The sequence below is a fragment of the Hydractinia symbiolongicarpus genome, chromosome 13 (assembly GCF_029227915.1).
Source record: "Hydractinia symbiolongicarpus strain clone_291-10 chromosome 13, HSymV2.1, whole genome shotgun sequence".
Taxonomy (NCBI): domain Eukaryota; kingdom Metazoa; phylum Cnidaria; class Hydrozoa; order Anthoathecata; family Hydractiniidae; genus Hydractinia; species Hydractinia symbiolongicarpus.
This window is the reverse complement of record NC_079887.1, coordinates 7015069-7038153: the sequence shown is the minus strand read 5'-3', so window position 1 is coordinate 7038153 and position 23085 is coordinate 7015069. Positions and strand designations below refer to the sequence as shown.

Genomic DNA, 23085 nt, shown 5'->3' with positions numbered 1-23085 from the left:
GGCTCTTCTACCATTCTATGCAATCTATATGTTTTCTTACTCCAAAAAGCATCAGTTGCGCGTCTTTTTTGATCACAATGTTCTTCTCCCGGTTGAAGAAGATAGAGGTACCACCCATCCTCAGGCAAAGGGACTTCATCGGGATATTCTTGCCCCTTCGCAAGTGGTACATCATCCAACTTCATAGCCTTCGAGGGCTTCATATCGATCATGGCAGTCTTGGTGTTATTTAAATTCTTCACTATGGAGTACAAATGTTTCACCTATGTACTACTAGTCTCCTCAGTGACCAACTCTTGTGCATTCTGAGGCTTGAATAATCTCTCCGCAAGTACTTTGTAATAGACTTCTACAAAGGTTATAAAGGTATGATGACATTTGGTTGTTGCACGCTTAATCTCCACCCCTTTGTCTTCTAACAGCTTTGTCACATCTGCTTTAAATTCCAACCCGTTATCAATTTGAAAATTTTTACGATAGCGTGAAGGTCCTGCTTTGCAAATATCCTTAATCATGTCCGCGACCTCGCTAGCCTTTTTCGTACGCAATGGTGTTGCCACTTTATATCTCGAGGCTACATCGATTCCTGTCAGAATATATTTGTATGTATTTCCATACAGTTTATCATGAGGCATATAAAGTAGAACAAACTGGTGCATTTTGTTCGGTTTCGTAATGGTAAAATGGGGGTAATAAATCTTTTTTGGGCCCTGGATATGTCTAAGCCATAAGAGTTGCCGAGACAGCCAGTGTACGACTTTCTTTTTGGGTAGGCCACTCTCTGAGGAGAAGAATTTGATGGCTTTTCGTCCAATCCAAAGATGTTCTTGGTTGTAATAAATACTGCCTAATATTTCTGCTTTCTTATCTGTAGGGATATGTTGTTTTGACATGTTTAATACATATCAAAAACGTGTGTTTTTTATAAATATTTATACGCGACCACCTTCAGAAGGGACAGGGATCCAACAATAAACGTGAGTTCGCCACCTTGGTGTGGTTTGGAAGGTGTGTAAAAATCAGAAAATTTTGGTGCTTTATCGATAGTAGCAATATAGTACTCACGCATACCTTCGTCAAGCTCTTTGATATCCTCCCCTCTCTGTCTTTTCAACTCCCGTTGTATATTTTACCAGTCGATCTTTGCCTGCCTATATCTTACCCACTGGGCCTGACCAGCTTGCAGTTGTTCGATTGCTTTATCATTCCGCTTGCGCCCTTATTCGCCATGGCCGACAGCTTACTGAATAAAAGAAAAAAAGTTACAGCCGGGGAAGGCTAATGCAATAATCGCAACACCTGCTACAAGAACACCGATAGTTGCCATGTTTGTTGTTTATTATTTATTTTTTCGGGACGATCGATGCGGGGATCCAGCCATTTTTGACTGCCATCTCACGACTTGCCCTACACGCAGCAAATTATGCTGTCATTTTCATCATATTTTTAGTATCCATCTTGGCAGAGGGTCGTGTAATTCCTAAAAGTTCCTTACCTTCAAAGGCATATCCAAAGGTAAAACCGAGATCTACTACAGTTTCATAGAGCATGTCGATTATTTCTTTTTCGTGCGGCGATATGTTTGTAATTTATTAAAGGTTCAATGCATTTTAAGACTGTCAATTTGTGGAGGCGAAGGCTGAACTATTTTGCTAGCGCGGTGCGTGCCACTCCAGCATGCTCTGAGGATTTATCAGGCTGCTGCTGCTTACGCTCACGCTTACGTGGGAAATTGTAATAGACTCCAACTGTCACGCAAGCAAGTACGGCAAGCGCTCCTACAACGTAGATGTAGATATCGTTTGACTTGTGCGGGACTTGACCACTTGATAAAGGTTCCTGACCACTTAATGAAGAACTTTCACCTGAGTTCTCGCGCAAGTTTTCCTTGTTCTTGCGATTCCATTCGACAAATCTCTTGTCAGCAACAACACGGCCTTTATTTTTCCTAGTAAGAACTCGCTTGCTCTGACTCATTTATTATAAGTCGCGAGACTTATAAAATGACGTATGTTTTCACTCTTTTTCTTATCGATCTTCGACGGTTTCGTTTTGTTTTGATAAAACTTCAACATGATTCATGGTATGTGCAACAACAAATAGTGGCGCTAAAAATTTTCCAAAGGTAGAGTACACGAGGATCCTTAAATCGGCCATCGAATCCTTAATAACTGGATCTTTCTCAATATCTTGCTTTAACTTTTCAGCACTATCGAGTTGAACAACGTTCCCTACAACATTGGCGTACATGCTAATTGCATGAGAAGACAGTGCCTTGGCTGTCTTCTCTCCTTCCTAATGAATTTCACGTTAAACATATTCTGAATATGCCTTTTCGATTGCATCGTTTGGCGCCTTGTCTACGAAGCCTTCGGTACATTTTTTTGGTAATAGATGTCTTTGCCTTTGCGTATAGCATCCTTCATAACCTGACGTTTGTCGATAGGTTTTTCCTTATTTGTCGTCGCTTCTGCGGGGTATCTACTTCATCAAATATATTTGCGTAAGATATCGCAAGCTCGCTCATTCTGTTTATTAAACGTTGAAATTTTAGAAAAAATAGTAGCACTATCACATACGGTAGAATTATCGCAATATATAAACAAATTCCAGTTTATTGGAAGTTTGCTTGATCAATCACGCTGAACTACAATTTTTTTCCCACTACTCAGAGATATATTGTATTGGGCTGTAAAACTTTTCTTCTTTAAAGTTAAGAAACATCAAGGCTGAAGTCAAAAAAAAGTTGCTTTCATTTACTTTGCGAGTATTCCTTCTTATAAACTTCCCGTTATCTAGCGTGGAACGATCTTACTTTAAATTTACCACATATACGACATATGTAGTTATTCAACCTGCAAAATTTATAGCTTTTGTAGCAGTCAACAACGAAGATTTCATATCATAAGATTGCTTGGTGCGTTTATTTATTGAAAGGCGGGATTTAATTTGATGGGGACGAAAAGCTTTATTAAACTTACATAAAATAAAAAGTCACTCGTTGACAATACTAAAATGAAATGCATTTTCATTGATAACCTCTTGTAAAAACACGAAAAAATTAATTTTGGCGGAAATTTAATTGGGCGGGGGGTAAAAAAATATATATTGGCGGGATTCCCAAGATAGTGAATTGCGACAAACTCCAACATGCAGTTTAGCACTAATAATCATGACGAGGTCAGTGCTTTATAAGAAGATAGACAGAATATATTATCGCACAAAATTACTACATGTGAATTTTCCAGGAGTAACGACTACTGTATGTATATATTACTTATAAATTTTTACAAAAAAGCTATTTACATGTTGCTCAGTTTAAATCTAAATCTATGTAAATGACCACATAAAAAGCATAAGACAGGCATACTTTAAAGCACTGCAGCCAAACGAGGTTCTTTTTTTTAAAAAACTTGCACTTAAAGTACATGACTCATGCACAAAGAACGCACAGTCCTTTTGACTAGCTCCTTCCACCTGAAGTGTCAAGCTAACCAAGTGTACGTATTTTTATCAGGGGAATTCAACTGCATAACGCACAAAACTCATTCGCTAAATGCGTACTGCTCTTCTCACAGGCATACTTTAGCTCCTTCCACCTTAAGTGTTAAGCTAATCAGGTGTGCATACAGTAAAATATTATTTTTTTTCTGGTTGTTTGCTGTACAGAAGCAGTTTAATAATATACCTGGCTTACACGTGTTATGTCACATCGAACATTTCACCATCCAGTGTATATTATTACATATATAAAAACCTAAAAAATTAAGAAATAAAAAAAAGCAAAAATCAAGTGACCACAATCAATGCAAAAAGGAGCTACCGTTTATAATGTGCAAAGCCGATACGCTACAATACGTACAGTTCTTCTGATTAGCTCCGAAAATATCGGTAAATATAAAGAAAATGTCAGAAAATGCGGTGTTTTCTAAGTATTTTCGGTGCCCGAAAATATAATTTTCCGTGCAGTGTCGAGTCTTGAGGTGCGCAAACATACCCTGCAATAGCTCTGCGACGTCGCTGCCTTGAAAAATCTCTGTCAGATTGCTGTTAAAAGGTTTGTCAAATCTTATGTACTCATCATCGCTACCAGTTAAATCTTTACCTTCCTTTAGATCTTCTGCATCAAGTTCAAATGCCATCACAATCTTTTTCTTCCACAGCACCCACAGTTGCATCTGAACTTTAGCAGAATCCAACACTTTCACCTGCTCCTAGCTTTTCCTTCGCACTATTGTAGAACTCCAAAATCCTAATTTTTGCTCGAGAGAAAGCGTTGCTTGCTAGCTCTTTGATTGATTTTGGAACTTGACCTAGGAGCCAGTCGTACCACTCGTTGAGCTTGCTCCTCACTACTGATCGGGTTTTCACCATCTCTTGCAGCTCAAAAGTATCCATGTCTTCAGGCTTAGGGAGCAATGTGACTTTACTAAGGGGCTTCCTTTGTCCAGGTCTCCTCGGAGGCCTGACTGGAGAATTATTTACTGGAGCATTATCTAATAAAGCAACAAGCTCTGCCTTTTTAAGCTTATAATACCTGCGTAAGCCACGCTTCTTTGCGATGGCTCTCAATTCGCGTATGTTATGATTGTTCATCTTTATTACAGATGAGGAATATGAAATTTTTTCGAAGTGGTCATTTCTAGTGCAGTCATTTATTATACGCAAACGAACTCTCAACTAGCAACTTTTTCCCAGGGAATTTCCCTTTTTGCCAAAATTAGAGAAAATTTCGATGACGTCATTTATGTTCGTGTGTGTGTGTGTGTGTGTGTGTGTGTGTGTGTGTGCGTTGCTAGTCTATGATGAGCGTTTTTTTGCCATGGCACGCGCACGACTCTTTTGACTCTTTGCGTGAGTACTTATATAAGCGACGGTTTTACTATATAAGGTATCCATTTATAGCGTGCGCGTGCGCTTGCACCAGAACCCCCCATTTATACTCTCTATTTTCTATTTTTCTAAGGAGGTAAATGTGTAGTAAAATTTCAAATCTGCTGACTTGCATGTATAAAAGTTGTATATTGTATGGTGTTGTGTTATTTATGTAAGTGTGCCCGTTGCTATGCTGTTACAAAGATGTTGTTAAGGAAATATATAGGTCATGGACTAAAATACAGACCAGATTCAAAAGAAAACTGGTTACACCGAAATGACATCATTTCTGATCCTAATAATGTCATAATATTGTTTCCCGTAGCTCGAACATATACAACTGCCATAATCTAACATCAATATTTCGGGAAACAGATATTTTTTACTTTATCGTTAAGATAAGAGACTTGCTTACAAATATGACGTAATTTTTATCCTAATAACGTGATTAAAAGCCTTTTTTTTACTATGAAATGACTTTTGTTCTATTTTTTGCATATTTCTACCAAGAATAAAGGTCGCATTGTCGGTAATAGTTATGAAAGTCAAATTTATCGCACTGGAATAGTTTCGGATTTATGGCCCACGGCACTTTATGCTCCATTTTACTTAACATACACTTGAATTTCTACACTCCGTGTGAAAAAGTACCAAAAATTGGCTGAAAAAAACATTTCTCATGAAAATATTCCCAAATCAGGTGTCATAACATTTCAGAATTCTATTTTTTAAGAAGATAAGTTATGTTGTATGCTTCAACTTCCAAACACAATTCTGACGAAAATGGCTGTATACCTTTTATAAAGGCTTCATAAAAATTCACGGGTAGTTGCGAGTAATGGCCAGTACCAAACTCTCTGAGGCATGAAAACTACATATTTGAGACGCCGGTTTGATGGGTAGAACTTTTGTAAGTATTCTACGCAAATTATTCTTTTCCAAGGTTCCAGTGAACCTTTTCCCATTTCTAAATGCATTACAAGGCTATGTTTCTATTGCAAGGAGCGCTGCTTTTAATCCGTTTACTCAGCAAGATGCCCTAGAGATTCTTGAGTATCTCATACCAGAACTGTCTTTAGCCTTTCCTTTCTTTGGTAGATTATTCGACACTCGTGTGAAAATCTGTACTACTTGCAACGCTTGCAATAATATTAGCACCTCTGAGCAAGTAAGTCAATTTTTTGAACTGCCCTTGACATTGACTTAACAAACGTCAGTAGATAACTTTTTGGAGAGCTTATAACCAAGTGCATGACAGAGCAGTGGTCCCTTGAAAAAAAAGATGGCTAAATGGTGTACAACTTTACATCCTTTTCCTTGAAGAGCTTAGGTAAATTGCAGTCAGTACTACAACTTCCCGTTTATGTCAGCAAGAGGGTTTGACTGCACTGGTCTTATCTTTGGAGAGTGACGACTCCACTTCTTATCCCAGTCTCACAAGATTGTGAAGAGTAGGACAGATAAAAAGTTATAGATGAAAGAAATGTCTAGTTCCTGCTAAAGACTGATTGCATACCTCTTTTGAGTTGACTCAGCTAGACATTTTAAGTACCTTGGTTCTGGAATATGAGTCGAAACCCTTGTGACCTATACAGAAGTCCTGTCCTACTCTCTCTGTGTTTGTTTGTTCAATTTTTGTGTCAATTATCTCCTTGGAAAAAGGAAGAATTATGTTCCTTTATATAAGCATATTCTTTAGAGGAGCAAAACCTCTAGACTTAAAATTTTAAGACTTAACTGGTCGAGTTTATCATTGTGCGTGCACTTTGTAACTTTCATTCTTCTATGGTAACATTCAAAGTATCATTGCTATGCAACGTAGCAAAAAAGTTATATTACAAAAACTGGCAGTGGGAGGTTTACACACCTTTCTTGAACAAGAGCACAATACCTTCTTTCACCTTGATACATCTTTATCAAATTATGAATGCTTTTCCTCACAAGAATGTCTACGTCAACAAAAAAACGGATCCCTTTAAAATATTACAAATACGACACAGCATTGTACAAGGCAATGTCGAGAGCCTGCACAAAGAGTTTAACTATAAAAAAACAGCATATCGATTGGTAGCTGCATTAAACAATAAAATACCGGTCTGTATCGGAAAAAAACAATTGTTGCCTTGTCATAGCCGAAGGACCTTTGTTTTGCAGAATGAGGTGCCGTAAAACTTTGTTGACATTTCAGTACATGTAAATGCCTTAAACATTACTTTTCTGCAGCCTCGCTTTAACACTATATTTACTGACGATGCACTTTTACAGCGCGTAGTAAAATTTAATGCATATAAATGGCGACATGCCTTGACATCTTATCTTAGCAACCACTTAACGTAGACAAACCATATCTTGCACATTGTATATCAATTTTGACAAAGATACATGTTCAGAAAACATTAAAAGTAATTTCCATAATTAAAATAAATCAGTTCAGGTCTAAAGATTTTTAATTAAAGTTAAATTAGAGTTAAATGTCCTATAACTTTATTTAAAAAGAAAACAAGAAATGATTTAAATCGGTATTCAAAGATGCTGGTAAAATATCCACTTTGATGACGACAAAATTCAAGAAAAACATTTAAGTTTTTCCTGTGGTTGCAATATGTCAGCTGGGTTGTGAATAGGATTTCCGACCAAAATCTTCATATGTTCTACAGACAGAGGATTTTTTTAACGTTGACATTGGAATATTCAGCTTCCAATCACCGTCAAGAGAAATTATTGCTGGTTTAATTTTAGTGCTGAATTGACACATTAGAAGTTAATTACTACAGAAATTGGTATATCTCTTGATAATTAAAGTCCAAAAACCGGGTAAAATCCAAGGCGACAGTGCAAGCTTCGTAATGAGGAAAAGAAATGGAAAAACTCTAAGGCTGTAGACAAAAGCCTGTCTATCATAACATCGATAACCACCTAGGTTTTTTAGAAGTGCCACATAAGCACACTATCTAAACAAATTCTAAGAATGATTTATCTCGTGTTATCTTAAATAAGAAATGAGAAAATGTAAAGCAACAATTTTTTTTCTCAGTTTTTTCAATTAAATTTGTCTTTGTTTTAAAAAGTTTAAATCTTGGTATCTTGAAAAGATATTTCTGCACGGTACACCTCTACGTTTTAGGCTTAACGGTAAAGGTATGAATACGAATGCGAAACGAAAACATTCATGTTTGGGGAATACGTAGCACTCTAACGGTGTCCGTCTTTGTTTTAAATATGGATTTTCAAGGTTATATGACGGTGTAAAAAAGTATAACGAAGAATTACGGAAAGCAAGTCTTTGCTAAAAAGTTAGAACCAGACCTTCAAATGCAAAACAAGGGCAAATTTTTAGTACACAAGTGAAGTAGATTTCCATGGTGTTCAAATTCCAGTACCTAAGTACCTTTTAGGTTTCGAAAGATTTCTGTTTCTGCCCAGCTTATTACTTGATGACAAAAAGATTCCTAATTGATGCGAAAATATATACTTCACTTCCCTTAATTTTTAAGATTAGGAAATATAGACAGCATTCTTAACATGGATAGCAGGTGTTTTATGTATCCTTAAGACGCAGGCCAAAGTCTGTTGATGACCTTGTCGTTAATATACCCTCCCTGGCTTATTTTTTCTCCTAAATAAATTCTGAAGGAAAAACAATTTTGCGCAGTCACCAGACTATGTAGCCACTCTCAAACTGTGAAACCAGACTATAAATACTGTTTTTAATTCGTACGCTTTTACCTTCTGTTGCTCGCGTTGTAAAAAATATTACGCACAACATCAAAGACTGGAGGATAAACTTCATCATCGTACCACAAATTGCAATGTTATGTTGGTGTATTCGTTGTATTGTCTGCGCATCAGTTGGTTTAGTCTATATATAAAATCAATTATACAATATTTGGTTGAACTAGATTAACCTAGGTTAATTTTGCAACAACAAAATGAAGTTAAACTGACCAAAATTTTTACGCTAATAGGGAATAGTGAAAAAAGGTGTGTTAAGCAAATGCACGATCCTCTATAAGATGGCCAAACAGAACCTTACTCCCAGGACCTCTTTTTTTCTTAACGGACATGCGGAGCTAAAAATGTCTTAGGCGCAACTTTTGGCACGTGAGGTTATTGCTATGCAATGACGGGTGTGTTGTTTACGCTGTTATTATCATTGGATTGACCTAAAAACTGCTTAAACTTTTCAAATTCCTGTCACAATTGGAAGTGTAACTCTCTAAAGGTCAGTACCTAGAAATCTTGATTCATATAATTTAAAATTAACTTGGTCATTATAAGTACAAATCATCAACGCAATACCATTTTTTAAGATGTGAAGAACAAAAATATGTTTTTGTTTTATTTAGCTAGTAATTCAAATGCAGTATTCAGTCCTGTAAAAAAATCTGCTTGTACACATTGAAAAATGAAACAAAGCAAATAAAAAAATTGCCAATTTCATTGCTGTTTTTGAAAAACACTTGTTGTTTATTTTTCTTAAACACGATTAAACATTAAAGGTATAGGTTAACAACAACAGAAAGGGTCGATGGAAGCTAATCACTCCTAACTTCTCAGGGTAGAATTCAGAGAATATTTCACCACTTTTTTTAATATAACACAAACAGAAATATCCTTTTTTTTAAAAACTAAAACCGGTATATAAAATAAAATAATCATGTGTTTGCTAAATGTGCCTAAGCAACAGAATCATTACCAATAGTCTCGGTTTTAAACCAATAAAAAATGGCTTCTACTGTAAAATAATTCATATGAAGGCATTTCTTTTCACCGCGATTTGAAATCCGTCCTGTTAAATTTATATTGCCAGCTAAAGAAATCATTTTACATTATCGCCTGATTTCATCTAGCCAATTAAAACTATAAAAAAACTTGAAGGGGAAGGTTGTCAGCCGTTTTGGTAAATTAAAATTTGACTTTACTAGTCACAGACACTGTTAGGGTATTATCATATAAGACTAGTCGTTGGGTTGTGAAAATGTGCACATATTATTTACTCTTTGCTGGGCGCAAAACAAAGCAGCATACAGCTATTTTGAGCACACAACAATTTCACCAGGGAAGTCTTCAAATATACCTTTATTACAAAGTGAGCCGGTTTTATTTTAAAGCGCGGCACAATGCCACAACCCTGTCATATTTGCAGAACACCTTGTCGCAATTTTAAAGAATACGTTTTCGCAATACTCCTAAAGTTAATGGTAACTTTAGTTTAAATAAAAGCCCTTTTGTTATTCCGTCATAGTTGAAACAGCCACCCAACCTCCTCTAATTTGGAAAACAAGGTTTCCGTAATAGTCAAAAATTATCTGAAACTGTGTTACATTTCCTTAATGGCTACGTATAGCATTGCTCTAACTGGCTTGCCCGCCACACAAGCCGATTAGCGGTCAGTGGCACTAAATGGGCTGACAACATACTGGACTTGTACATTAAATACTGCGTATTTTTACACACCTTAAAAATATTTTTTAATAAAGAAGTTACTTTTTAATTAAATGTTTGTTTACGCCAATATTTTTTGCCACAATTTACCTCTACCACTTCAAGTATTTAAAAGATATTTACCGTTAGAAAGCAGCTCCTCGAACTGTTTAAGTGCAAAATCAAAACAAGAAATATACTCACTGAAGCTTTTCCAATTTGTGTTCTGTTAGAAGCTATATCCTTCATATATAATATCCAATTAAACAGCATTGAATTAGAATGGAACTAAAGCCAAAGAATTTAGCACGGACGTAGTTCTAATTGGCCGTAGACTACAATAAATAAATTGTCGATCAAACATATTGTTAAGAAGCTTAAATGATTTAACTTATCAAAAGAATGTGGCTGCTAAAACTTTAATTAGGCTTGCAATTCAAAAAAAGATGCAAACACACAAATATGGCAAATATGCATCTTGTTATGCCTTGAAATACGTTTTGATTTAAAGGTTGCGTATCCAAAACAATCGTAAAGATAAACGCATGTCGATCATATTGGATGATCGTCGAAGAAGCTTTATCACATGTGATAATCTTTATTTTCAGGCCCTTCTATCTTCAGGACAATAAAGACTCTGGCGCAGGCAACAGGATTACCTGTTGTGAATGGACTGTACAACGTCAATTATTTATACTAGTCAGTGGGCCGTAGATAAATCCACGGGTTTGCCTGTCCTTTTTATATAGCATTCCGTGTGTCTCGCTACTGAGGTTACCATTTTGCTTGACAGACAGACGTATACAGATGCTATTGTGCGGCGAGTTGGATGACCGATTTTCCTACGCAGATATAAACAAAAAACACATGCAATTTATTGCGCTATCCAGTTCGGCAGTTAAATTTCTAAGTTGCTATGTCGAGGTCCTGGGAGTTTGTATATGAAGAATAGTTAAAGATATTTTGATTATTAAATAATGTCACCTCTTTTTTATCCACGACGTTAATACGAAGGCCATAATGCCGAAATGAGATAAGTAATCAATAGGAAAAAGTTGAGATATGTTGTTTTAATATTTAATAGTCACATATTACCTTTCATTATTTTTGGTTATTTCTTTCCTAATTAGTTCGATATATATACTCAAACTTATGCAGCAAACATGTTTATAGTGCGCCAATATTGTGACACCGTGTTCTCTGACTAGTTCTTTTATGTATTGTTATATGTCTTTCCTTACTTCCACGTCCAGCTCCAAAGGTCTTTTAATGTTCTTTAAAAGTATTGAACGGTTCTTAAGATTTTGGTTATAGAAGTGTCACTAATTATGCTAATTATGCATGACATCAGGTATTTGATATTAGGGAGTAATGCATTTGCAAGCGGGTATTTCCCATATGAAGAAAAGGTTCCTCGGTAGGCGAGATAAATTTATGTCGATTAGGCATAATTTTCAAAAATAAACAATAGATTCTTATCTCAATAAACAATAGAAACTTATCACAAGATATTTTCTCACCCGAGGAAAAGTTTTCTCGCTCATGCCATATGAACAGAAAATGAAAATTATATCATGCTGAAATATTTCCCTGCTAACCGGAGAAATATTTCCCATATGAACAGCCCCTTAAACATATATCAAGAGGATACACACTCAAAATCCACTAAGTTTTATTACGAAACTCGATGATACTTGATTATTAGCATAAAAGTTAACTATGTTTAAAGTGCTCGATTTAAGAAAAAATGTCCATTCTTATATAACTCTTCCTGTCTTATTTGACTGTGTGAATGAAAAAAGAGCGGTTGAAAGCTTGATCAAGTGCAGATATTTACAACACTAGTTAGTCATTGTTTTTGCTGTCTTGCCCTCTTCTCTGTTATATTTGGAAAATTTTTGTATTGCATTATTTTTTTTCCCAGACTAATTAGTAGATTATCACAGTTTGTAACACTCCACTTTGTTAACAGAATTGGTTAGCACTATCTATGTAGTAGTTTTGTGCGGATGGAAAACTAACTTTTACTTGAATGGACTCTTTGTAGGAGTATATAACGAGAATAAAAAAACGATGCTGGTTATAACGCTAAACTAAAACACTGGGACAAAATGGAAGAAAATTTCAGGGATATTATATTGTTCTATTAACATTTAAATACATTTACTAATTTCTTATATTCTTTTACTGAAAGTTAAAAATCAGCGAAACCTCTCAGAGTGTCTTAAACACAACCGATTAACCCTATTCGCACCTGGAAAGAAAAATGCCTTCCTCTTATGTTCTTCTAAAGAATACTGTTTTAAGGGTAAAAATTGGTGATTTTCCAACATTCTCTGGATATAGCTTTACAACTTCAGGAATCTGCGTCAATTCTTCTACTACGCTCGAAAATATCCTTACAGAATTAGTAGAGCGCTTGACTATTGGGTTCTGTTATATGCTCTAGTCTATAAGTTTTCCTGCTCCAATATGCATCGGTTGCTCGTCTCTTTTTCTCTCTTCCCAAGGATGTAACTGGTAAAGACAAAAATAATTTTGGGTAAGGACTATGACGTTGAGTACGCCTCGTTATTGGTAAGTGGTACTTCATGTCCTTTTATAGCTTTTGGTAGCTTTATGTCGACCATCTCTGACTTAAAATAGTTCAGAGTATTTTCACTAGTGAATAAACATATGACCCACGTCGCTCTGTCGTATTCAGTGGCGAACTCTTGCGCATCTTGACGCTTGAAAAGTCCTTTTGCTTGGTTAACGTTAATTCTGCATATTGTTCTCTCAAAGGCCTTTGTAACATCCGATCTGAAGTTAGAACTATCTATCGACTTCATGCTATCTCAATACCCTGAGATAGCATGAAGGATTAGCTCTGTAGCAACACCAATACTTTGTATCTATATGCAACATTCATCATTCTGAACCATAGTTTTTCCAAGACATCTTTGGTAAACTGAGATGCGTTATGTTTACGTAGGACCTTTATGTGTTATCGAGGTAACTCTGCAGAACGGATCTCCTTATTACGTTTTAGGACGTGACGATTTCTACAGCTAACGGCACCAATTCTAGCTTTCGCTTATTATGCTTCCCTATAGAGCTACTTTCATCCTCCCTGCCTCTAGATCTTATGGTACCAAAAAGGTATATTTTTTAACCTCCATATTCCTTAAATCGGAATTTTGTACATACCGTGCTAGAAAAAAGCCCTCCCTACGGGGTGCTTACAAGTGGATCTCTTTATGCTATGAGAGTGCCTGTTAGATTGAAAGATTTTTAGGCATTTGATAAACCATTCCCTTTAACCATGATATTTCTTATAGCTAATTAGTGTGTTTTATGTGTGATCTTGGTCCTGTCTATATTTTTCTGTCAAACGTTAAAACTTTGATGTACGCGCTTTAATCTTTTGGTACGTTACGTACACGGATTCAACCCTTTTTTACAATTGATGTAGCTATTTCAACTGCAAAGATTTCTGTCATCTGGACTGCCTCTTTTTTATCAAGCTTTGCCAAAGGTGTTCTTTTCGCATGACGAGACAATTACTATATTATTTTACGTTCGAGGCATGCGACAAATGTCAATGTCAACATCTTTAAATACACTCGCATCACACAAGTGCGGCATTTAGCGTTGCACAGTTTTGGCAGGCAACCTCGCGGTTTGGTATGAGACATCCTAACTGATTGCGAGTACAGCTAGACTCCTATCTCATAGAGGCACATAATCTTTAATCCTGTGCGCATGTTCCCCACCTGACCACGCCCCGTAGTTTCTTAGAAAACTACTTCCGCTGTGGTTCTTCAAGTTTTCCTTGTTTTACTAGCTGCAACGCGACTTTTCTTTCTCTTCTTAATGTCTTGCGTAGGTTTTTGCTTACTCATTCTTTCATTCTATAGACAGCTATACAAAATTTGATCTCTAGAAGGTTAGCTAATACAGATCGGGCTCGAAAATTTACAATACTATATCTTCATTGTGTGATAAGGAAGTTACAAAGTTCTCCTTTCCACATTCTAAGATTTTAGACCCGATTTGTACACTTCCTTTACTTCTCCGCGAAGTGCCTGCTTTAGGGTATTGAAGCCACGTATTGATGCTTTGCACCTTGTTGCCATTCGAAGTGATCAACAGGTTCTCTCTTTCGGTCAATGCTTTCCTCTGGTCTTAACACTAGGTAAACTCTCGTATTAAAACAGTGGCTGCGTGTTCACCTCCAGAATTCTTTAGCTTGTTGGACAACTCTACATGGTTAAATGTATTCCCAACGAACGTAGATGGATTTGCCAGAGTTTATAAACACAGGGATTCCCAAGTTTATACTATCCTTAATAATGCGTTCTTAGGAAATATCCTTCTGCAGTATTAAGCTAAAATTTCTAAAATTACATACTGCGTTAGTAGAATTGTATGATATCTTTAACAATAATAACTTCCCTTCCATTATGTAGTCAAAATTTTCACATGTTTTAAGAATGCCCTACTGCCAATTCATTTACGGTAATTCCTCTTTTTAGCCCCGAGGGCTTATTTAATTTTGGAGGTTTTAGACGGGGGGCTTAATAGAAGGAGGGGCTAAATAAAGAAAGGGGGCTTAATAAATAATAGAATTTTAAACACAATATCTATTTTTCAAATTATTACATAATGTTAATTTCATCTGTTTCATAATCATCTTCATCTAACAGAAGAAGTTCTATGATGTAGTGCCTGGAACATACACAGCCTGTTGTAAAAAAAAAGAACCATAGATATTTTGCAAACGAAACTTAGGGAGAAAAAATTAAAGCTCCAACATATGAATATCTTTGTTATGACGTTAAATCAACGAATAATATCGAATTTCTTCGACTACTTTTACTTTTTATTTTATTTTTTATATTTTATTTTTTTTGAGGGGAGGGGGGGGGGGGGCTAAATAACTTTTTGAGCCGCTGGAGGAGGGGATTATTAGAAGGGGGGCTAAATAAAAAGAGGGGGCTAAAAAGAGGAATTACGGTACCTAATAAGGGAATATAATTGCAATTCCAATTAAAAATATATCAAATATACTGGTTTAATAAATCGTTTTCATTCAGCCTGTGTATTTTAAATTTATTACCCTGTATTAATTGTGCTTCAATCTCCTTTAATTTACCACATCAATTACCATAATAATATTCTTAACAGTATAATAATGTTGTCAAACGATCATATAAGGAGAGTTAGGAGTTATTCATGTTGGGAATTTAATTCTGATACAGCAGTGAAAAAACAAATGTAAATTTGCACGACAACCGCACGTAAAGATAATTTTTTGCAGTTTTATATGATACAATGTTTAAGTTGCTGATTTCTTTTCTTTTTGTGACTGGCTCAATTAGAGTTACAATTGAGAAGTCGATTGCCAAAGATGAAGACATACATTTAGCTGAGTTGGCGATAAAATTCAACAAAGAAGTAAACAAAGATTACGTGCGATTATCTAATTTATGCGACGAACATTGCAAGCAAATCCAAAAGTTTAAATTAAAATTAAAAATTTATGATGCTAACTTTTGGAGAGACCATTATCTTTAACAGTTTTGTCGAGAAAGTTCTCTGTTTATGAAGATTCGTGAATCGTTGTGTTGCTACGTTTGGAAAAGAAGTACCATATGAACATCGCTAACACTACGTCAGAATTTTTGTTACGCACCATCGTGTGTAACAACAATTCCTAAATATTCCTATTAAAACAACAGTGTTTTCTTTTTAAATATAAAAAAAATCATGATCGTAGTGGTTTTAGTTTTTCTTCCATACTTTTAAAATTAATATCAATTAAAAGTATATTTGCATTTCGTTTCACAAATACGTGATTTATGCAATAAATAAAATTTGGGGAAATGAAAAACACAACATTTCAGAGACAATAATGTGTCTGTAATATAATTATTAGCCATTCCGATACTGCAATAGGTTTAGGATTACAAAATGCGACAAAATGAGGGTTACAAATTGGGATTTGATTACAAAATGCGACCACAAAGTGTGTTGGGCGCGCAAAATGATACACTAGGATAGATGTAAACAAAAAATTTTAATTTGTCCTGGACAAACAAACCTTCACATGTTCCAAATACGTGTATATATATAGGAGAGAGCGTAACGATTGCGTGGGATTTGGTATTTATTAATACGATAAAATAAATATAATGTTTAAATCTATTTTCTAAGCGCGTGCGTTAATTACGAATCTCATATAGATCAGTAAATGTAATCTAAGACAAATAAAAATATATTGATAATCTTAACAGTGCTGCGCGACAAAATATTGTTCTGAAACAGAGTAATACCCAAACACGCCATGTAAAGAGTTAAAGACATCGATATATACCTATCAATTCACTTTGTCATTTCTGTATTACACTGCCCGCGAATGAAACATACATTGTGTTTAAATACAGTTTGATAATCAGTCTTAGCATGTGGGAGGAAGCTAGCTCGACAATTTAAAACATTAAGTAAATATAGTGTAGTTTTTAGAGGAATAACTGGTTGTATTATTTAATTCGATAACTATTTATTTGAAATTAAAATTATGTTGCTGTAACAATAGCTGAATTACACATATGGAGCAGTTTGATCATTAATTACAAACACACACATTCGGGTATGCGTTTCCTTTTTTTAAATAACGATTAAGAAAAAGTATTAAAATACACGTTTCCCGAATTGCATGTTTTTTAAAATTTTAGAATTTTGATATTTTGACTTTAAGGTCATATTCTGCATCATTGAACTGGTATGTGTATAAATTTTCGACTTAATTAGACATGCGAAAATGCTGTTTTGGTGATGTTAATGTAACTGTCAAAGTCTTTTTCACTTTTGATTTGTACTAATAAGCTTCTGTTTTAGGCAGAGGTCAATTAGTACAAAATTTAAAAAAACTGTTCTAACAGGTTGTTTCTTTGCTGTATAAATCTAAGGATTTCACATTTTATGAAGTTTTTAGGTGAGATTTAAATAATCACATTCATTTTGTTTGACAAAGTTGAGACATAGCAGCGGTACATCAAAGAAAACTACTTCGGGAAAAATGTATTGTAGTTTCTCGATTAGTTTTTAGATTGGGACTGTAAAAATAAATCAAAAATAATTTTGGTCGTTAGTGTATTTGTATTCTCTATTGTAAAATGTTATAAAACGTGCTTAAAATTACAAAACTACAGGGTTTGCCTTAATACAAATTTTTTTGTAAAATAATCGAAAACAAATTTAATTACCATATGAATACATACTTAAAAATACAAAATGTGCAAGAAAGTAATTGATAAAAATTTATAAAAATAATACAATTACTAAGAGAAAATAGAGGCAACAGCAGAATACTAAGGGTTTTTATCTCTTTAAACCTGGATCTCCATCATCAAAGATTGTGCGCGTATACTCTTTTTTATAAACAACACAGAATGGGCGAGTCTCAAGAAAAAATTACTTGCCGAGTTAAAATAGCACACCAATTGCTAACAAACATTTAGGATTGCTGTAGAATCAAGGTTTAATCAAGGTTATAAGTTTGACAAGACCGTAACGTTTATAAAAACGGCTTGGATGATTCACATGCAAAATAATGTATTGTGCGAACATTTAAGGTAAAAGTAAGAACAAATATAATACACAGATTAACAGGAAAGGAAAAGTCCAATTAATCAGAAAATTCTTCTTATTTTAAGTAAATTGAAGCAAAAAATGTCACAACAGGTTGACAAAAAAAGAAAAAGAATTTGACTATTGATTTCTTGCTTAGATAGCCTGTATGGCTTAGTACTCTTAAAAGCAACGAAGCACCAACAAAGTAACTTAAAAAATTTTTAATTCAAATATGTATAAAGTAGTTTCTTCATCCGATTTATTGCACGTAGGCCGAGGAAAGAATTAAAGACTATACATTTTTTTTTAAATTACCATATTTTAAAGATTATGTTATAAAGAAATATTGAGAAAGCTAGATTTACCTTTGCCATTTTTCGAATAGCGTTTCTCTCCTAGCTTTAGTTGCAATGAGGCTTGATATATTTTATATGCAATTAGTTTTTTTTTATCGAGCATGTGTTCATGGAGGCATAAAAGAAGAAGAGATACAACTGACAAAGGAGTCATTTAAATTCTATTCAAATTAATATCATTTAAAGCTATGCGTGATGCGCAGTTCACTGGATGTGCACATATCTGCGGCACACTTGCGCTTGTTTGCACTTTAAAATTCCATATGCATATTTCCTGAGGACTAAGGTCTAAGTGGCTTCTGAATTTCATCAGCCAATCATTTTTAGTGTAGAGGTAAACATGAACAGCACCAAAAAAACATAAAAAATATGTGTTGAAAAAGCTTGCATATGTGCGCCGTTGTAATTCTGGCCAAATGAATCTTAAAACAAACGTCTCTCGAAATTTCAAGTTGATCGATTCCTGCTTGCACAGTTTTGTAAAAACCCTGGCAAGAACCATTGTGAGTGTTTGAACTCGCTGAGAGATTCGTTTGTTCAATTTTTGTACGGTTAGCCAGAATTTAGTTTATTTCCCACCACAAGAAAGAATTGAGAAAAAGAAAGGTATGATTTATCTAAAATTAATGTGTATAACCATCGGAGAAAATATGAGAATAAGGTAAATTTGTTTAATTTGAAGGTAGAAAGGCTTTTCTAAGTCCTTTGCAAACAAGGAATGCAATAATACTGCCCACAGGCCATACGTGCGGAGCTATTTATGCTTAGGTGATAAAACTGCCCATGCTTGTAGAAAGTCTAATACAAACATTCCTGATGAAAAATTAATTTGATGACGTCATGGGGAACAGAAAAATGTCACATGTGCCTAAAATATGCCATTTCCCCAATTCAGCAGTAAATTGGAATTTCTTAAGCTTTATTGACGATATGGTTTTAATTCTTGGTAGACTTATTCACTGAATATAAAATGATAAATTTTAAAGAAATTATTTCAATGTAACCGAATGTTTTATAACTTATTCTTAGTTTCATCTGTAATTTTTCAGTTTTACCAAAATACATTAACTGAACAGCTCACCTATTAACATGACTTGATGATAAGATTCTACCTGCTCCGGCCAAAGCTTTTTTTTTTAACTTATAGTAACATGTTAATTGTATTCACATTACCAGCGAAATATATCTCATCTTATGTTATCTTATCTCGAAGAAAAATAATTTTAATGACCTTATTATAACTAAAAATGACGTCATATTTGTACAAACGTTTTTTATTTTAACGACCAAGGAAGAAAATCCGTTTTTTCTGAAATATTTATGTTTTTTTCTTTGAACTTGGTACGTATTTAGAATGCGGCTTTATAGATGTACGGTGCAAAGTGAAAAGTAAAACGACGTTAAATTACGCCACCTGTCTAGATCGATATTTTCTTTGAATTGTGTCTATATTATTTTCCTAGCACCCATATAAAACTCTTATCTTATGCCCCTCTTTGATGTTTTTTTTCATCTTTGATGAAAGTAATTTCCCGCGGCCAAATTTAAACATCCATAGAAGATGAGAATCTCCTTGTTTTTTATACCTCCTGTATCAAATGTCCGTAAACAGTGAATTATTAAAGAATAAATATTGACAGAGTTAGAGACGACTATCAGTAATGTGGATTTTCTTTTGATATGCATCAATATCTTTATAGTTTTGAAAATCCTCTTGGACTTCTGTCAATTCAGTGTAAATGTTTGGTGGTACATCTTGAGGCATGGGTGGTCTTACCACAATATCGTAGCTATTGCTGTTATCAAATTCTCTGCGGTGTTGTCGTCTGGTAGCAAGAACAGGTTGATCTAAATGCAACAATGTTCTTGTTAACCGGTTGACATAAAGGGGGTGCATTATTTCATTGCTAATCTGCATTATAATACCGTACACGTCTGTCTGTCACTCAAAATAGTAACCGCTTTAACCAGACACACAAAATGCGATAAAAAAAGACGGACAAACCCGTGGATTTATCCATCGGCCACCAGCTAATCTACTATAAACATAGAAATGATCCACTTTTTGTAAATAAAATATGTTTTAAATGTTAAACTTTTGTAACGCTTTTTTTTATATCTGCACACTTGCATGTAAATGTACTTTGCTTTATTAGTTTGATAATTTATCGTTGTTCTGCGAACAATAAATTATCGTTAGCGGGCATTTTAGTCCAAAGAATTCTTTGATATAAACCGCAAAAGTAGCTTTGGTCACGTAAAGAAAATAACTATAAGTGGTGTAATTTTTTGACGCGATTACCGAAAGGCTTGGTTGTGAACTAATAGTTATAATTTGACGTATCATTTGTCATAGCGAATAGATTTATAAGTTAGAGCATGTCTCATCCACAAGCAAAGCTTTATTGTCGTAAACACAACAATTGCTCGTTAAATTTCGCAGCAAGCACAACCAGTTAAACAGCCAAACAACAATGTTAAAAAATTTCAAAAAAAACTTGATAAGAACGTTTATATTGCGTTTGTAAAATTGTAGAAATCATGTCTTCCGTCAGAAGACATGTTTTTTACAATAATATGTTATCATATATATCAAAATGACGTCAAAATAATGACTGCATAAGCATATGATAAGCCAAATTACTGACCAACTTTAACATTATGTTGTTCCATGCAATGCCCGATACCAAAAGTACAGACCGGCTACAAATTCTGTGTCCTTAGGCGAAGCCCCCCGATGTGACTGAAAAAATGAACATTTTTATGTGAATAAAAGTACTAATAATTTTCGTGTTGTAATTCTAAAGTTACGAAGGTCAAAAAATTCGATTTCAAAATCATTGCTTAGATGAATTGAAACAAATATTTAGTTAGGGCGAGTCACTTATTTGTGGCGAAAATTTGAAAGTAAGAAAGATGATTAACAGATCTGTTTCGCCACAATAAAGAATTCGACCTGTCAGGGTCATAATTCTTATAAACGAGATGTTTGGCTTTTCACAGATTTGATTTGAAGCACTTTAATAATAGAAAGTGGTGGAACAAAATTAATATTTTCAAAACCGATTTCTTTGCCATAGGGAAATGCTATAACAACATTAAAAAATCTCTTTCGTAATAACCGTATTCCGTCTGTCCGTTTGTGCGCGAGAAAAAGGTCGTGTTAAATAAACACGGAATGCTATATACAAAGGATGGGTGAACCCGTAGATTTATCTACGGGCTACCGACTAGTCTATATTAAAAAACCCGTCACTCTAAATGGTAACCGCAAAAGCGAGAAACACGAAATGTGGTAAATAAAGGACGGGGAAACTCGTAGATTTATCCACGGGGCACCGACTAGTATATAATAAATTCAGAAAGATTTTGTTAATAAAAACTCTTAGTTAAGAGCTTTTTACTTTCGAAAAGCCTTGTTTGTTATTATATACTTTTAATGTTCTTATTTCTAAAAACAATTATTGATCATTTCAAAAGCGCCGTTAACAGGCACATAACAATGGAGAAACAATGAACTATATTATTTGACTTATGTCTGAATCCCCTGCCTCATGCAAGACACCAGCCAGCTCTAATAATTGTGTTTATCTAGACTTGAATAGGTTTTTGTAGCATATTCCACTTTTGTACATGTACTTACATGTCTCTAGTTGATGTTTCCAAACATAAAAGACTTTGTAGACTAAATATATTTTTTTTTTAAAAAAGTTGTTTTAACATTGTGCAAAATTTAAGCATTTGTAAAGAGCGTGTTGTTTTTACTCATCCCGGATAAAGGACCTTCAAAAAATTCCAGCATGAATAAGGTTAAGACCAGTCATGCCAGGACACATCCAATAAATTCTCACAACTTCTTTTTAGCGGCGCGATGGATTGTGACTCAAAAAGTAACAACTCCACCGCATTAAACCGGCTGTCGTATGATCCCTTGCGACTTTCACATTTTTTTAAATAATGTGCACAATTAGATGTTGAAAAATTTACGTCAAAAATTACGTTTAAGACAATCAAAAATTCTTACCATTATCATTTTCCGTGTGCTGTTGTTGTCCTGTAGAACTAGAGGTGTTACCTAAAAACAAAAAGATGATAGTGTTTATTGTTTATTGTATAACTGTTGATATGAAATATGCACTAAATTTTAAATATTCCCGCTTTTTTAAAGAAACGGAGAGAAAAAAGTAAATCTAAATTTGGTGGATTGTTTTGTTTTGTTACCTAATTTACTCCTGGCTTTTATTAAAACTGACAAATAGATTTTTAATACTTCTGTGTCTATAAGTGGGTTTTTCCACGGCTTAGATAACTAATTTAGTATTACTTTGATTTTTTAAGTCACATTTTAACTATTTTACATTGAGAAAACAGTAAAAGTTAATTATGTTTTCTAGGCGCCATTAAAGAGGATTTCAGTATGATCAGCTTTGCCTGTCACAGACAGAGAGAAATATATTATTACTAGCCGAATTCCCATGGAAGAATCCACTGAATCACATTTTAACCTCGACCCCGGGATGGCAAAAAAAATCCCTGGGATCAAGGTTTCTCACAATCTGCATTATTCTATATTTATAACCGCTACAAAATGTCTAAAAATATAAGCATGCGGAACAAAAAAATAATAAAAAAAATTATGACATAAAATTGGAAAATGCTCAAAAAAATCTTCGTCATTCCAGAAATACACCAGGGAAAAAAAGATACCAAAGATTAAAAAAAATCCAACATTTTTCGTTAATTCATATAAAATCAGCTATTAGTCTATTCCAAACCTTCAAAGTTATACTCAAAATAAAAGAAATTAACAGTT

The 23085-nt window shown here is 34.5% G+C and overlaps 1 protein-coding gene across 2 annotated transcripts in view; it reads right to left on the bottom strand.

Moving 5' to 3' along the window:
- The window catches only part of LOC130623679 (adhesion G protein-coupled receptor B1-like), a 36138-nt gene extending 25585 nt beyond the window's left edge, over positions 1–10553 (bottom strand). For both annotated transcript variants that reach the window (XM_057439188.1, XM_057439187.1), the window contains exons 1-2: positions 10504–10553; positions 8602–8734 (exon numbers count right to left, since the gene is read on the bottom strand). In XM_057439188.1, the coding sequence (XP_057295171.1) occupies positions 8602–8734; positions 10504–10548 (178 nt within the window). In that variant the 5' untranslated portion in view covers positions 10549–10553. The remainder of the gene's footprint in view (positions 1–8601; positions 8735–10503) is intronic.
- Positions 10554–23085: the final 12532 nt, after the last annotated feature.